Genomic DNA, 17,213 nt, shown 5'->3' with positions numbered 1-17,213 from the left:
AGATAATGATCAGAGTCGATGGAACTAGAAAAGGGTATACATTTAACATAACAAAAGTAACAAACAGGAAAACCAAAGATAATAACACTGAGAAGAGAAGGAGTAAGTCTAAATACTTTTCATAAGGATGATGAGATTATTAGCTGAATTTCATAAACTTAGAAAAAATACAAGCATGTCAGAGTTACAGGAGTCTCCTCCTAAAGCAAAAAAAAACAGGCTCTTGGCTATTTACTGTTAACTCTTTTGGCCCTTTTTTTCTTATACCATGTGAACATATTACTTTGCTAAAACTGAAGATTAAAAGCAAAAATTATCTGGTACTACCGTTTTGTAAATTAGGCGACTGAACTAAAATTTTCACGGAAGTATATTTCCTTTCCAAAAATTGGCTTAAGTCTCCTGAGTACTCGTGAATAGCAGCACATTTTAAAAACAAAATGATGGTATCAAGTTTTAACAGTTTTTCAATACAAGAAGGTTAAAACCGATGACTCTTACCAGGTTCTTTCAGCCTCTGAGGATTCCCAGCTAACTCTTCGGTTTGTGTCTCACATCCTATTTCCCCAGGCAAATGGTTGTTCTGTTCCTCTTCTACCATTTTCTTCCTCAGGTCTGCCTTTGGAATGAAAATTAAAAAATGGAATCATTTTTCACCTCAACAATATTTGTCTTATAAAGACAAGTATAATTAAAGAAAAGACAGCCAAATACCTCTGAATATATTGTCAGTTTAAGTGGTAAATCTTCAACTTTCACAAAGTCTTCTTCATCAGATTTTTGACTTATGTTACCAGATTCTGCTTCCTGTAAGTGAAGCAAATGATATGTAATGCTACGTCGGGACATAAATCAAGACATCCATGGCAAGATACAACGTGGGCTCTTATGTGTAAGTACACATCACCGTGCCATCGTATTCAGTCTTCTCCTATATTCAGCTCTATGAATAAAGCCAGATTCTGGATTCACAGGAAGGGTCAGGCCTGTGCAGCTGTGGACACACTGTCTAGCTTTTTTGTTTGGCCTTCAGGTTTTAAAAGACAGCATAACAGGTAGGGACTATGCTGGGTTTAACACAAGTGACAAGACACCTGTTCTCATACACCTGACTAGCTTCATGCATTTCTTACCTTTCTAACCTCTCTGAGTCCAGTTTACAGGCTACACGGGTGAATTCTAAAGCAGAGGTTCTTGAAAGTAAAAATATGGTTTCTATACTCACTGAACTTTGATGGTTTTCTACATCAATTTTACGAAGAATAGTCCTATTTGTCATAAGAATCAGTTTAAAAAAGCCATTGCTAAGTATCGTGATATTCTGACTCATAAAAATTCACAACTCAAGGAAAGAACAAAACAGAGTACTTGAACAAGAATAACCGAAACCCCCAAACCCACTGCCATCAATTTCAACTTACAGCGATGCTACAGGACAGAGGTCTGCCCCACAGGGTTTCCAAGGTGGTAGTCTTTACGGAAGCAGACTGCTACATCTTGCTCCCGCAGAGCGGCTGGTGGGTTCGAACTGCTGACCTTTTGGTTAAGTAGCTGAGTGCTTTAACCACTACACCACCAGGGCTCCTTTAACAAGAATAGCACCCAATAATGTATGGGTGAGGTAGTTGTTAACCCTAGAAAGCAGGGGTGGCATTTTCATGTATTTATCCTTTTCCTATAAAACCAAGCAAAACCCGTTGCCACTATTCTGACTCCTAGTGACCCTACAGAACAGAGCAGAACTGCCCTATAGAGTTTCCAAGGAGCGCCTGGTCTGAACTGCTGACCTTTTGCTTAGGAGGTGTAGCACTTAACCACTACACCTCCAGGGTTTCCTTTTCCTATAAGGACTATCCTTTTGTCCCCTCCAATTCTGAAAATATCTCACTGTAACTTAATACTATTTATTTAATCTCTTTCCCCATTGACAGAAACCATCTTTGGTAAAGGTACATAAATATAAGTCTAGCCATAAAATATTCTCTAATAATTTATCATCCAGCATTACTATATTGCCTTAGGATACAAAAGATAACGCCAAGTAAAAGTTATTAAAGCATGTAAGTATTAGTAAGATACTTGTTCCCATTTTATTAAAAAGGGGGCCAATTTATGCAGGCTAAGGGAAAAACAGTAGTAATTACCCTAAGAGCTAAAATAATTCTAAAAACAACTGCTGTTTCCTAGTGTGCTTACAGAACGCGGCAGACCCGTATCCAGCCAACTCGAAGTGCGCGTTTGCAAGCTCTTCAACGCTGACTCTGTGAAGGCTCAGGCAGATTTAGGAACTCATTTTCGTGCTTACCTCAAGCTGTGTTTTTCCGAAACCTGAATTTTTTTCTCCTCCTAGTTCTCCCTTCTAATATTAGTTCTACAAAATCACCCAAGAGGCAAACCTTACATTTTTCTTTCTCTCCCACGCTACTCTCATTTAGCTCTGATTTCATACTTCCGGGAGGATGGACAAGGAGCCCTGTAGTGCAACCCTTAGGTGCTCAAAAGGTTGGTGGTCTGAACCCACCCAGGGGCTCCCCAGGAGAAAAGACCTCGCGATCTGCTCCGGGAAAGATTACAGCCTAGAAAGCCCTGTCACACGGGGTCGCTGTGAGTCGGAACTGACTGGAAGGCATCTAGCAACAACAGGAGAGTGCAGCCTCCTGACACGGCTCCTTGACAATGCCTCTCACACAGCCGTCAGGTTAACCTGCATCAACCTTACCTGCACAAACCTTCATAAACGTCTCCTGCCTGAAATTCATATTTAGGGCCTTCTATTATCTAACTTCAAGCTAATTTCAACTGGATATCTCCTGTAACAATTCTATGCACTGATCAAATGATTAAGAATAAACCTAGCAGTTAATTTCAGAATTTTAAATGCGTAATATTATTGCTGTTGAGGCAAACAAAACTGAGTTAAAAGAACTACTCTTTCTCACAATGCTTTCGAAGCAATATAAGCTCTCTTTTTGAAAAAAGCAATGATGAAACCTTAACTGTAGGTACACCTTTACAAAGGGAACCTGTGCTAATGAACAGCATGAAGCACGTTTCTTGGGTCTATGAGTACTTACTTGGTTCTGACACTAAATTATAAATCCCTGCTTCTTTATTGACAATAAAAACTATATAAAACATATACAACCCAAGGATCCAAAAAACAACCTATTGCCTATAAAATTAAATCAGAACAAAGGTCTAAAGTGCAACGAAACTACCTACTACCATCAGTACAGATTTCCTAATACCTTGTCCTACCTTTTTTCACTGAATAGAGACAAGAACTCTCATGCTGTCAAATTAATGTATTCCCCATTCCAACGTAAGCTTTTGGGTTTGTCAAAGATTTATGAAACGTCTAAACGGTTGAGAAGTTAAGCACCAGTGGCGTACGAGATGAATGACGATTCACGTATCGCACCTGTATTACCTCAGATGTACCTAACTTAAACTCTCTCAAGATTGCTGCCTAAACCTCAGGTCTCTGGCTCTCAAAACTATAAAAAGGCAGAATCGCTTTTAGGTTTTGAGATAGTCACCTTAACTTACTACCACCCTTCTGCTCAAGCTTAAAATAGGCTTGGGTAAGAAATAAAAATTCTTCTGCAGTTAAAGCTGAGCTTGGCTTGTCTGCTCACAGTGCTCACCTAAAAACGCAGAGAAATGAAAAACAGAAATACGTGGAAGCGTAAGGATACATACGTAGTCATTCACTAGCACAGGCGACTCGGTGTCAGGACTGCCAGCCAGGGAGCTCTCGGGTGTTTCCTGCGCAGATTTCACTTCTTTGACTCTAGGCACTAAGGTTTCAATTTCAGTCAGCGGTAACGGCAAAGGGTCAGGCTGTTTCGATGAGTCGGTGGTAGCCAGGGAGTCCTCACAGGCAGCGCTACTTAGAGGTTGCTCATTTTCCACGATACTGAGGTAACAGGGTTTCACAGGAGTGCTATCCTCGTCATCTGTCATCAGAAGAAAGTTAACCTTAGTGTAATTCTGCAGTTGTTCCGTTTTACTCTAGACTACACCAGCTGATGACAATCTGCATGTGTGAGTGTGATCAGGAAGTGTTAACACCCAAAAGGAAAGGCAGCTGTCAGTTTTCCTTATCAGCGGCTCTCCAATCTAGTTGATCAGATTCATCTGGGGCTGTCTGAAAAACCAGATTCCTGAAATCTATCCTATTTCTAATGAGCCACTTTGAGGTCAGGAACAGACATTAAGAAAAAAAACTCCCCATATTTGTATCTAGGTACAAAAGGGTTAAAGAGTTGTCTTGGGCAGTTACTACTTGCCTACTTTGACAGCTCTTTGCAGAAACACAGCCTTCTCATGTTTCCCACAAAGGACTTGGGGAGGCATACATCAGGTCCAAAACACCTCCAAACTCACAACTGCTAGGAATTAAGACTTTTTAGTTTTAAAGCACAGAAAAGGCTCACTAGATAATCTGAGAACTAAACACTTAGATTTCTTACCTTTAGTAGCAGTGGGTTCTTGTTCCAATGGGACATTTCTGCTTTCTGCTGTTTTTTCAAAGTCGTGCTGCAGAACCTAGAAGGTTTGAAAAGACAGGTTTTAACAGCACCTAAAATATATCCTGACTCCATGGGAACTGGTTACCTGAGCCCTTCACAGAAAATAACTGTGAAATCTCTTCTACAGGGTTTGAAGGCAGCTTTGGTTGCAATTTCAAGACGGATCCGTAAAAAGGTTTCCTTTTCTTCATAAACCACCTCAAAATGACAGAGAACTGTAGTACTGCATGTTCCACTCTATGACTGCTGCTTTCTTAGCCTCTATCAGGCTCCTGTGCTCTGAAGCACACATATGCAGATGGCAGGTGGAGGAGGGGGGCAGGACGGGGGAGAGAATGACAGCTGAGATTCACCCCAAACATGGAAGGTCCAGATTCCAGAAAGGAAGAGCCTGGTGGTGCTGGTGGTTGCTGTTTAAGGAAAAGGTGAATATCTAGGTTCCCTCCTCCAACCTCAACAGAAAATGGAAGATTTGGAGATAACGTACCTGTAAGAACCAGACCTGGGGGAATGGGGTGGGAGTGGGAAGGCAGAAAGCACAAATGATGACAGGACAAAGTGTCACTGAAAACAGGGGATTTGGTGCCACACTGTATGACGGTGGGACCCGCAGCCTCTTCCTAAACCTAGCTCCAGGATACCAGCAGCCAAGTTCACACACCCCAGGCAGGAGGAAGCTTGAGGACCCTCTGTTGGAGAAACTAAACCACCCAAAGACAAGACTGACAGATACAGATATTCAGCGGTGCCTACTGAAAAGCTGGCTGTCTCCCCAGCTGCCCTAAAATAAAGCCCAACAGTTCCCAACCAGCTTTTTGGTACATCATTCTTTGATATAGGCATCAAGGGTCAGCAGAGATCTGAAGAACCTCCAGGTGGATAAGAGAAGATATTGCTGTCACGAAATAACAGGAGCAGCGCTTAGAGCTCAGGCTGCTAACCAACAGGTCAGCAGTTTGAATCCATCAGCTGCTTCCTGGAAACCCTACGGGGCAGTTCTACTCTGTCCTACAGGGTTGCTATGAGTTGGAACCAACTCAACGGCAATGGGTTCTTTTTTTTTTTTTAATAAAAAATTAACAATCAGGAAAAAAGGTCTTAAAAATTAAATTTACTACAGCTGAAATAAAGATGATTTCATACAAGTTTTAAGGTCGAGGTAATCTCCCAGAAAGTAAAACAAGGAGAGAGAAGCAACAAAAGGAAGACAGTAGAAAATTAAAAGATCAATCTATGAGGGCTAATATATGATATTAATTCTACAAAGGAGAAATAAAGAAAACAATGTAAGAAAACTGACCCACACTGAAGGACATGGTATGGATTTAAAAGACCCACCCAGTACCCACCAGAGTGAATGAAAAAAGACCTGCGATGACGTAGATCACTGCAAAATTTCAGAACTCCAGGGGAGAAAGCTTCTGACGGAAGGAGGGGAAAACAGGTAAACACAGAGGATGAGAACTCAGAAAGGCACTGGACTTCTCCACGGTGGCAATGAAAACACGATCACGCAGTGCCTTCAAAGAGCTGAGGAAAAGTGATTTTCAGTGAGGAAAAATCACGATTTTCTCAGGCATACAGTCTGAAAACATTTATCTTCTATGTGCTCGTCCTCAGAGAGGTCCTGGAAGATGTGCTCTGTCACAATGAGGCAACCCACCAAGACAGTGAAACCAGGTCTGACCTCAGAAACAAGGCCCTGACAAAGAAGACGCACAAAGGACTACAGGTTGGTGTCTACTCAGCAGGTCCAGAGAACAGCCACATCTAGGCAGGAGGGAGGAGTGCTCCAGGCAAGTTCCATCCATTGCAGAAAATTCTACCACAAGCTTTGTACAGATGGTGGAGGGTGTGGCAAAGACTTCGGCATAGGTTCCAAGAAAATTAAGTAAATAAAAAATTAAGACAAATACTGAGTTAAGGAGAAAAAAATGTGTAAGGCTAAGTAATAATATTTACTTGGCTCAGTAGTCAGTCTGCATAAACGATAGTTAAATCTAAATATTTGGTTAAACATAAATGTAACCAATAAAGATATAATAAGAGGAAAAAATGGTAAATGATCCAGGGAGTAAGGGTGTAAGTGACTTAAGAAACCCTCTTCTACCGTTAAGAAGTCAGTAGATAATGACAGTATATATAATATATGCGTTAAAAAAACACCAAACCCACTGCCATCAATTCCGACTCATGGCGACCCCGTGTACTACAGAGTAGAACTTTTTCACACACGCATAATATTCAGAAACACACAAGCATACATGCAGAGTATTTAGAAACAGAAAGGCAAGTAGCAGAAAAAAATCACTCAAAGTCCTGCCTCTGGGGCAGGGTGAGGCGAAGGTGGGGAAGGGGATGATTTTTGTTATCAGCCTCTGACTTGGCCCCACTGGACCTGTAGAACTACTTCCACATATGAATGGGATAAAAACACTAAAGACAAAAACTCAGATTTTCTAAAGTAATCTCATAGTTTTTAAGGCTTTTTACAAAAATATAAAAGACTGAAGTACTTTAAATTTAAATACTGCTAAATATAAAAATAGTGTTTCAGGTTTAAATAAGCCTACTCAAGAGGCCTGTATTCCTGAAAATGAGAACGGGTAGGCTGTAACCCTGGTATCTGCGAGGAGGATCTGCTTTCCTATAAAGGAGGGCTGGTGGGAGGTGCGCTGGTCTGTCCTGGAATACCTGGTCGGGGTCATTTTCCTCTGTAGTCTCAGTGGTGGCCTGAAGTGAAGTCTGGACATCTACAGGCCCCTCTTCAAATTCTTCTATTTCTTCATCCTCATTCTCATCTTCTCCACTTCCATAATTAGTCAAAGCCTGAGTTTCAGCTTTAGACAAATCTAAGTTGATTAATACACAATTTTCAGTTAAGTTTCAGCACTTAATTACTACTTATTACAATGAAAATACCTACACTGCAAAGGTGTCTACAATACCAAAACAGCGAGTACCAGCAAACCAGGACATCGAGGACAAGTAATGTGGACAGGGTCACACGGGCAGATGAATCTGAAGTCAGAGTTGCCTGGCACTGAATTCTATACTCTGTCACACTCCACCCAACTGTGCTGAGAAGTGACCTACCAAGACCCACTGCCACTGAGTCGATTCCAACTCACAGTGACCCTGCAGGACTGGCTGGGACCACCCCGTAGGGCTTCCAAGGTTGTAATCTATACAGAAGCAGAATGCCACATCTTTCTCCTGAGGAGCGGTTGGTGGGTTCAAACCGCTGACCTTTCGGTTTGCAGCCAAGCGCTTTAACCACTGTGCCACCAGGGCTCCTACAGAGAAGCAACGCATAAAAACAGTGCAGAGCCTTTAAACTTACTAATCGACACTGGACATCCTCCACTTTCTTCTTCTTCCTCTTGGTCAGAAGCATCAGATGTCACATTTTTGGGGCCTTCGCCGCCGCGTACCTCAGACGTCTGAGTCTGCTTGGGTATCTCGGTCTCGTCCTTGTCCTACCCACAGATAAATCTGAGTGATTAGCTCCTCATGTGGATTTTAAATAGGCATACAATGAGTCTGTCACTGAAACTATAATGTTCATTATCTTGTGAAACAATAAAAGAAACTGTTTTTGAAAGCTCTGCTTTTTAACACACTTTTAGGGTGGTTTTAGTTTCACAAAAAAATTATACAGAAAGCAAGAGTTCCCACGCACCCCCTTCACCCCCACTGCAGTTTCTATTATCAACGTCTTGCATGAGAGGGCAGCACATTTGTTACAAAACTGACACACTGATATTGATACATTGTATTAACTAAAGCCCATAGATTACATTAGGGTTCACTCTTCAAGTTGTGCAGTTCTATGGGTTCTGACAACTGCATGGTATTATGTGCCCACCATTATAGTATCATGCAGAATGGTTTCACTGCCCTACAAGTGCCCTGGGCTTGACTCACTCCTTCCTTCATGCCTCCCCTTGTCTCCCTGAACCCCAGATCTTTACCCTGTCTCTAGTTTTACCTTTTCCACAATGTCAGATAGTTGAAATCATATAGCAGGTAGCATTTTCAGAATGGCTTCTTTCACTTAGCAATATGCATTTAAGGTTCCTCCACGTCTTTCTATAGCTTGATAACTCATTTCTTTTTATCAATGAATAATACTCCATTACGGAGGTACCATGACTTACTTATCCATTCACCTAGCGCAGGACAGTTTGGTTGCTTCCCATTTCTGGCAATTATAAACAAAGCTTCTATGAACATTCATATGCAGGTTTCTGTGCAGACATGTTTTCAATTCATTTGGGTAAATACCCAGGAGACCAACTGCCAGACCCATACAGTAAGCCTACGCTTAGCTTTACAAGAAATTACGACTGTTCCGAGTGGCCCCATCATCCTGCATACCCGCCAGCAATGACTGCGGCTCGGCTGCTCCACGTCTCCACCAGCATATGGTGGTTATCAGTGTTTGCGATTTCAGCCACTGGGAGCGTGTGTAGTGGTGGCTCGTTTTTCAATCTGTCATTCCCTAGTGACATATGATGTCCAGCATTTTTTCATATGCTTATTTTGTCATCTGTATATCTTATTTGCTGAGGTGTCTGTTCAAATCTTTTCCCCACTTTTTCAGTTCTCTGTTTTCCTAATGCTGAGTTTAAAGAGATTTTTGTATAGCTTCACGTTTTGCAAATACTCCCTCTCAATCTGGGGCTTGTCTTTTCATACTCTTAACAGTGTCCTTTGCAAGGCAGAAGGTTTTAAATTTAATGAAATCCATCTTATCCATTTTTTTCTTTTATGGATTGTGCTTTTGGTGTGTTGTATCTAAAAACCTACTGCCAAACTCAGGGGACCTAGATTTTCTGCTATGTTAGCTTCCAGAAATGTACAGCTCTGCATTTAACACTTATGTCTGTGACCCATTCTGAGTTAATTTTGGTTAAAGATGTAATCTCTGTGTCTATACTGTTTTTTGCATGTGGATGTCCAGCTGTTCAGCACCATTGGTTGAAAAGACTACCCTCTCTCCACTGAACTGCTTTTGCTCCTTGTCAAAGGTCAGTTGACTGTATTTGTGTGGGTCTACTCTGGACTCTATTCTGATCCACTGATCTATTTGTCTGTTCTTTTGCTGATACCACCCTGTCTTGATTACTTATTAAAAAAACAAGCCAAACCCATTGCAGCTGCATTGATTCCAACCCACAGTGACCCTATTGGACAGAGCAGAACTGCTCTGTAGGGTTTTCAAGGCTGTCATCTTTACAGAAGCAGACTGCCACACCTTCCTCCTGCATAGCAGCTGGTGACTTTGAACAGCAAACCTTTTGGATAGCAAGCCGAGTGCTCAACCACTGAACCACAGAGGCTCCTTTGATTACTTACAGTAAAGTCTTAAAGTTGGGTAGTGTCAGTCTTCCAACTACATTCTTCCTTCAGTATTGTGGTGGGTATTCTGGGTCTTTTGTCTATTTTGATATCCACAAAATAATGTGCTGGGATTTTAATTCCAACTGCATTCCATCTATGTCAGGAAAACTGACAATACTGAGCCTTCCTGTCCACAAACACATACTACCTCTCCATGTATTTAGACCTCTGATTTCTTTCATCAGAGATTTGTAGTTTTCCTCAAATAGATCTTGTACATATGTATCTTCCTCGATTTATACCTATTTTATTTTTGATAATGTAAATGATGTTGTTTTAAATTTCAAAATTCCAATGCTCACTGCTGGTATATAGGAAAACAACTGACTCCCCTGTATTAACCTTGTATCCTGCAGCCTTGCTATAATTATTAGTTCAAGACTTTTTTTGTTGATTCTTCGGGATTTTTTACATAGACACTTGTATCACCTACAAACAAAAGTAGTTGTATTTCTTCCGCCCCATTCTGAATAATGTTCACTTTCTTTCCTTACTGCATTAGCTAGGACTTCCAGTAAGGTGTTAAGAGTGGTGGGAGGGGCCATCCTTGTTGTCTTCCCAGTCTTAGGAGGAAAGTGTCTAGTTTCTCATCACTAAGTGTGCTGTTAGGTATACGTCTTTTGAAGACATTCTTTATTGAGTTGAGGAAGTTCCACTCTATTCCTAACGTGCTGAGTTTTTATCATGAATGAAGTTTTGTTAAGTGGTTTTTCTGTGTCTACTGATGGGGTCATGTAATTTTTCTTCTTTAGCTAGACGTGATGAGTTACATTAACTGATATCTGAATGTTGAACCTGGCTGCAAACACACAGAATAAATCCCATTTGGTTTTGGTATGTAACTTTCTTTATACATTGTTAGATTTGATCTGCTAATATTTTATTGAGAATTTTTGTTATCTATGTTCATGAGAAATACTGATCTGTTATTTTCCTTCCTAGTAACGTCTCTGACCACTATTGGGTATTAGAGTAACGCTGGCCTCGTATATGAGTTAGAAAGTATTCTCTCTGCTTCTATTTTCTGCAAGAGCTTGTAGAGAACAGGTATTATTTCCTCTTAAAATACTTGGTAGAATTCACCAGTGATACAACCTGGGCCTGATGCTTTCTATTTGGGAAGGTTATTAATTGTTGCTGCCATTTCTTTAAATTGATACAGGCCTATTCAGAATGTCTTATTTTCCCACGTGTGAGTTTTGGTAGATTGTGTCTTTCAAGGAATTCCTCCAATTCATCTAAGTTACCAAATTTGTTGCCATAGGGTTGTTCACAATATTCCAATATCATCCTTTTAATGTCCACGATAGCCCCTTTCATCTCTGATATTAATGATCTGCATCTCCTTTTTTTGTTAGCTGGATAAAGGTTTATCAATTTTATTGATCTTATCAAAGAATCAGTTTTTTGTTTTGTTGATTTGCTCTGTTGTCTTGTTTTCAATTTTACTGATTTTGGCTCCAATTTTTATTATTTCTTCTCTTCTGCTTACTTTGGATTTAATTTGCTCCTCTTTTTCAGGTTTCTTAAAGTGTAAGTTTATATTTTTAATAATCTTTTCTAAAGTATGCAGTCAATGCTATAAATTTCCTTTTAAGCAGAGTTTTTCACTGCATCTCACAAATTCTGATAAATTGTATTTTCATTTCACAGTTCAAAATACTTTAAAATATCTTTTGAGACTTCTTTGTTGACCTATATGCTATTTAGAAGTATATTGTTCAATCCCCAAATATTTAGGGATTTTCTAGCGATTTTCCTGTTCCTGATTTTTCTATTCTTTTAAATCTGTTAAGATGTGTTTTACGGCCCCAATGTTGTCTATGTTGGTGATTTAGTTATTTTTAAAAGGAGAAAAATAAAGATCTGTGAGAAGAAAGGACATCTGATGATAATTTTGCTCTCAAACATTAAGGTAAAATTTGTTAAAATTATTTTTTATTTCAAAAGCATTATTATTAGGCACAAATTAATTAGCACATACTTTGTCTTCATCATCAATCTCTCCAGCAGGTGAGCCATGATCTCCTTCAAGAATCCTTTTGGCCTATAAGCAAACCAGTTAAACAGAATTTAGAGGTAAAGATTCCGTCCGTGCGATACAGGCTAGGTGTCTGGTAAACTTCAACAAACGCTGCGTTTTCTGACCATCATCCAAAGAGAGGAAAGCTTTCTCAGAAATGTACATGCAACTATTTTATCTAAATCTTTTAAACTGACAAAACAAAGAGCAACGCTGCCTACCTGATTTCTCCTTGGATACATAAGAAGCGTCTCAAACTTACGAAGTCCAAAACAGAAATCCTGATTCCCTTCCCTCCAAACCCAATCCTCCCTCAGTCTTCCCAATCCCAGCAAACAGCACTACAAACCAGAAAACTGGCATCAGCCTTGACTCTCTGCGTATTCTCATCGTCCGCATCTAAAACCATCAGAATTCCTTACTGGTTCAACCATCAAAATGTATACTCATTGGTGTATACCCAACTCCACGTATACATATCATTTCTTACCTGGGCCATTGCAACAACCTCACAACTGGTCTCCCTGGTTCCAGCTCTCCTGTCTTACAATCCCAGTTCAATATGGTATCCAGAGGAACATTCTGAGTTGTAAATCAGATGATGCCACTCCCCTATTTGAGCCTTTCCCGTTCGTTTCCATCATACTTAGAATAAAATAAAAGGTCCTTACCCCAGTTTCCAAGGCCCCATTATCTGGTCTTACCTACACTCTCATCGCCTCATTTAATATCCTCCTGCCACCCTGGCCTTCTCTGTGTTCTGGCAACTGCTCTTTCCCACCTTAAGTAACATGTGCCACAGAAGGCGACTATCTTCTTTAGATTTTAAGGAAAACGGGCCACCTCCTACTGTTTGGGGACTTGGCACCCTTTTCCTCTCATGATCAGAAAAGAGTGTGCAGCTTTATGGTGTGCAGGCTGAGAGGGACAGGGTATGTGACACTACGGGATTTAAAAACAAGCCCTCAGCTGGTAAACAAGTGTGTGTACCTGGCTGGGGAAGAACCTCTGGGTGACATGTGCTCCTCTGGGATCTCTGGGGGTTGGCTACAGCCATGACAAGGAGCCCTGGTGATGCAGCGGTTAAAATGCTAGACTATCAGCCATAAGGTCGGCGATTCAAACCTGTCAGTCGTTCTGAGGGAGAAAGATGGGCCAGTCTGCTTCCGTAAAGATTACAGCTTTGGAAACCCTATGGGGCAGTTCTACCTTGTCCTACAGGTCGCTGTGAGTCAGAATTGATTTGAGGGCAATGTGTTTCCATTGGGTTTACAGCCATGGCAGACAGCTGGCTAAGGACCAGTCCTTCTCTCCTCTCTGGAGACCTACGTACAGTGACAATAGTAAGTGTGAACTGGGTACCTGACCAGGTAAATTCAGCATCGATTCCTGCCTACAGTCCCGATCTTTAGCCACCGCTGAGATTTCCTCCTGAGATTCCTGAGGAGATTCAGTATGAACCTGACACACGTGCTGACTTAGAATCTCTTCACAGGTATTCCCGAAACAGAACTACTTTTCCTAAGGTCAAGTATGATTTTAATTATTAATAATGATCAAGAAAATATTTATATGCTAATTATAAATAGTCCTAAAACCAAAATGAATGTCATTTACCTCTTTGGCATAAGACTGTATCACTGCAGCTGCTTCTATTTTCCTTTGGCATCTCTGTTTAACAGTTATACTGTTATTATCCAAATCTTGCATGAGCTTAAAGAAAGCCAGTTCATTAAACAACACTTCAGATATCTCAACAAGCAGATCCTCTCCACAGTCCTTCAGTTTTCTGCCAGCAAATTTTGCCAGTGAATCCTATTCAAAGATAAACCAAATAATTTTATCTTAAGATCACAGTAAGCTTCAACTGTGGGTAAAGCAGAACTGATGATTCAAAAAGTTTAAATTGTAATACTCACCAAGAGAAAAACAATTTTATTACTTTCAAGTACTGAAAAGCTGAAAACTAAAGGCTACTGTCACTAAGTAAAGATAAATTAATATCATTAAAGAATATTACCAAGTAGGCATATAGCTAGTCTTACTTTAACCAACAAAGGGAGAGGAAAAGAACAAATGGTCATCTCTAAGTTTAGTCCCTACTTCATACAGATCCTAGGCACAGAAAGGGGCCTTCCAACAACATCAGGCAACAGATACCAGTACAGTAATAGGCTCTTAAGTGCCAAAGACAGGAAGATCCAAAGTCCTCCACATTTAAATGGTACCGCTGGTGTACTTTTTAAGTTTTCCCGTTTATATATGACAAGTCATTCTAGTTAAAAAAAATTATTTTTCAGAAGCTAAAGAAAAAAACAAAGTGGTCAGATTTTCTCAGACTTAGGGAAAAAAATCTTTTTTCCAAATTAATGCTTTGGAATCGGTCTACACTTATGATAACAGTAGGCCAAACTGAGGAAGGGCTGCGTGGATCTTAATAAACAAAAAGTATTTATGTTATGAACAATTTCTGTTGCAACCTGACTCTTCTCCCTGCAGGTATAAGCTAGTGAAGTTAGATTTAGACAAATATATTTATCTAAAAATTATCCTAAATTCTTTTTAAAAATGCATACCACCAGAGACGTATTATACTCCTTATAAATTATGTGTTAGCACTATCAGACTGAACAGAGCTGGGACAACTTGGAAGCTACAATTTATACTTTAGTCTTAATACCAACAAAATGGAAAATTATACTGATGGAAATCTGCATCAAGCCCAGGGTTTTAAAAGTTATCAGACAAAGTCATAACACTGTACACAAAAGCAACTTAAACACAAGCATACAAAGCCAAGCAAAGCTCTATACAAGCCTAACAAAGCAAGGCAAAGCTCTATAGGTAAATTCTGTAATAAAGATGAAAAGAAAGTATTTTCTAGTTTGGAGTAATAACACACATCACTGAAGGACCTCAATGCGGACACATCGGGTGAATTTAACTGTGCAGATGTCTCCCATATGAAGTAAGTAGGGTATCCTTAGCTCAGGGTTTCTCAATCTCCACACTAGTGACATTTGGGGCCAGCTAATTCTTTGCTGTGGGGACTGTTTTTGCACTGTAGGATACTTGGTAGCATCCCTGGCCTGCAGACCCACAGATGTCAGTGTTGCTCTCTGTCTCTTACCCTGTTTAACACCCAAGCATCACCAGGCATCGCCCAATGTCTCCAGGGGCCAAACTGTCCCAGGTTGACAGCCAGTGTTTCAACATAATTTAAGGTTATTCTTAGAGTCTGAACAGTCTCTATAATCAACAGCTGGTTTCTGGCTTTTAAATATCCCCAGATTAGTTAAAAAAATTCTTTTAGAAAATATCAGAGAATACTTTGCAAGCACTTCAAACGTGAAATGTTCTTATTCGGTAAGAGAAAAATCCCAACAATCAAATCTTATTAAAGTCATAGTAGGCCTTAGAGATGGTTAAGTTAAATGAAGACACGAGCCCTAATGCCATTTTCTTTTTCATCAATAAAGGAATAACTGAATAATTAGTAAAACATCATTTCAAACTGATGCTACAATGGCTGTTATCTACCTAGAAAAATTAATTACGTAATGCCAGAAAATGGCTTAAAAAGAAAACAAAAAACTAGATGATATAAATTGGTAAGTTAAAACTTGCCAATGCACAAGAACGAACTCTTACCTGTAAAATACTTCCAAGTTGTTTATGAAAGAACTTGACAAACTCTTTGCTCTCATCATTTTGCTGGGTCAGGGTCAAAACCATGCGCCTCACTGCAGTGAGGAGCTGAGAGGAACACACTTCATCCATGTGGCCCTGGGAAAAGCCACAGCTGTCAGTACATCAACTCACCGGCAGCTTTAAAGATACTTATCCACATAGTATGAACTTTCTTTTTCTTACACAGATACTTCTTGGTTTTCAGATATACACTTGTAAATCTTCATAAGACCAGCCAGATACCCATCCTACTACGTGTGCTGAGGGGTCTGGTAACTGTGATCCACCGTAACCGAGGGTGGCCAGTACTTCTCATTACTTCCTTTTTCTACCTTATGGACAACAGTTTTGGCTTTGCCATCTTTCCCTGCTCCCAGTTCAGTTAACCCCAACTACTCTTACAAGCATACTCACCTTCTCCCAATTCCCTTTCTATTATCTTCTAACTCAGGGCTTCTCCTACTCGGCACTCCTGACCCTCTGTCAGCTGCAGACGTTTCGCAGAATTCCTGAACTAGATGCCAGTGACACCACCACAAGGGGTGACGATTAAAAACATCTCCAGACATTTCCAAGTGTCCCCATGGTCAAAACTGCCCCCAGCTGAGAACCACTGTCCTAACTTTATCAACGAGCCACTTCAGGAAGTCTCTTCTTCTCCTTAATCCATCTTCATTTAGAAGCACATGCAAGCTACACAATAATCCAAATCAGGGTTAACTTTATGAGGCGAGTCTGTGAAACATGTACATCAAGTAACCTCAGGTTCTAATCCTTCTTCTGCCACGTAGCTCATTCCTATAAACTTTCCTCGGGCCTTTTTGTTTTTAAAAGACCCAAGTATGTAAAATAAGGTGGCCAAATTACATGATGTCTAAGGCCCCTTCTTAGAATTAAGCTCATTTTTAACAACTCCTCTAAAAATGTATGTGACAAGGACGGCAATTAAGAAAAAAAAACACACAACAGTCCTGGTCTTCAAGGGCTCAAATACTGGCAGAGGAGACAGATACTCCAGTAACCAACAGGAGCTATGCGCTGTCTAGTAGACGGCACTTTCTCACTGCAGGGCCTGCTTCCCACCCATCACCGGGCACATCAGCAGGCTCACAGGAGATACTCCAGTAACCAACAGGAGCTATGCGCTGTCTAGTAGACGGCACTTTCTCACCGCAGGGCCTGCTTCCCACCCATCACCGGGCATAGCAGCAGGCTCACAGGAGATACTCCAGTAACCAATAGGAGCTACGCGCTGTCTGGAAGACGGCACTTTCTCACCGCAGGGCCTGCTTCCTACCCATCACCGGGCATAGCAGCAGGCTCACAGGAGATACTCCAGTAACCAACAGGAGCTATGCACTGTCTAGTAGACAGCACTTTCTCACTGCAGGGCCTGCTTCCTACCCATCACCGGGCACAGCAGCAGGCTCACAGGAGATACTCCAGTAACCAACAGGAGCTATGCGCTGTCTAGAAGACGGCACTTTCTCACCGCAGGGCCTGCTTCCTGCCCATCACCGGGCACAGCAGCAGGCTCACAGGAGATACTCCAGTAATCA

At 40.8% G+C, this 17,213-nt stretch overlaps 1 protein-coding gene across 12 annotated transcripts in view; it reads right to left on the bottom strand.

The window, feature by feature from the left end:
* Positions 1-17,213, bottom strand: part of PCM1 (pericentriolar material 1) — a 112,154-nt gene that overhangs the window by 19,564 nt on the left and 75,377 nt on the right. For all 12 annotated transcript variants that reach the window (XM_049866615.1, XM_049866619.1, XM_049866623.1 and 9 more), the window contains 9 exons: positions 15,616-15,750; positions 13,582-13,779; positions 11,926-11,988; positions 7,879-8,014; positions 7,230-7,387; positions 4,476-4,551; positions 3,703-3,959; positions 715-807; positions 502-619 (listed from right to left, as the gene is read on the bottom strand). In XM_049866615.1, the coding sequence (XP_049722572.1) occupies positions 502-619; positions 715-807; positions 3,703-3,959; positions 4,476-4,551; positions 7,230-7,387; positions 7,879-8,014; positions 11,926-11,988; positions 13,582-13,779; positions 15,616-15,750 (1,234 nt within the window). The remainder of the gene's footprint in view (positions 1-501; positions 620-714; positions 808-3,702; positions 3,960-4,475; positions 4,552-7,229; positions 7,388-7,878; positions 8,015-11,925; positions 11,989-13,581; positions 13,780-15,615; positions 15,751-17,213) is intronic.

The sequence above is a fragment of the Elephas maximus genome, chromosome 22 (genome assembly GCF_024166365.1).
Source record: "Elephas maximus indicus isolate mEleMax1 chromosome 22, mEleMax1 primary haplotype, whole genome shotgun sequence".
Lineage (NCBI taxonomy): Eukaryota > Metazoa > Chordata > Mammalia > Proboscidea > Elephantidae > Elephas > Elephas maximus.
The sequence above is the reverse complement of the archived record's forward strand: the minus strand, read 5'-3'. Positions and strand labels throughout refer to the sequence as shown.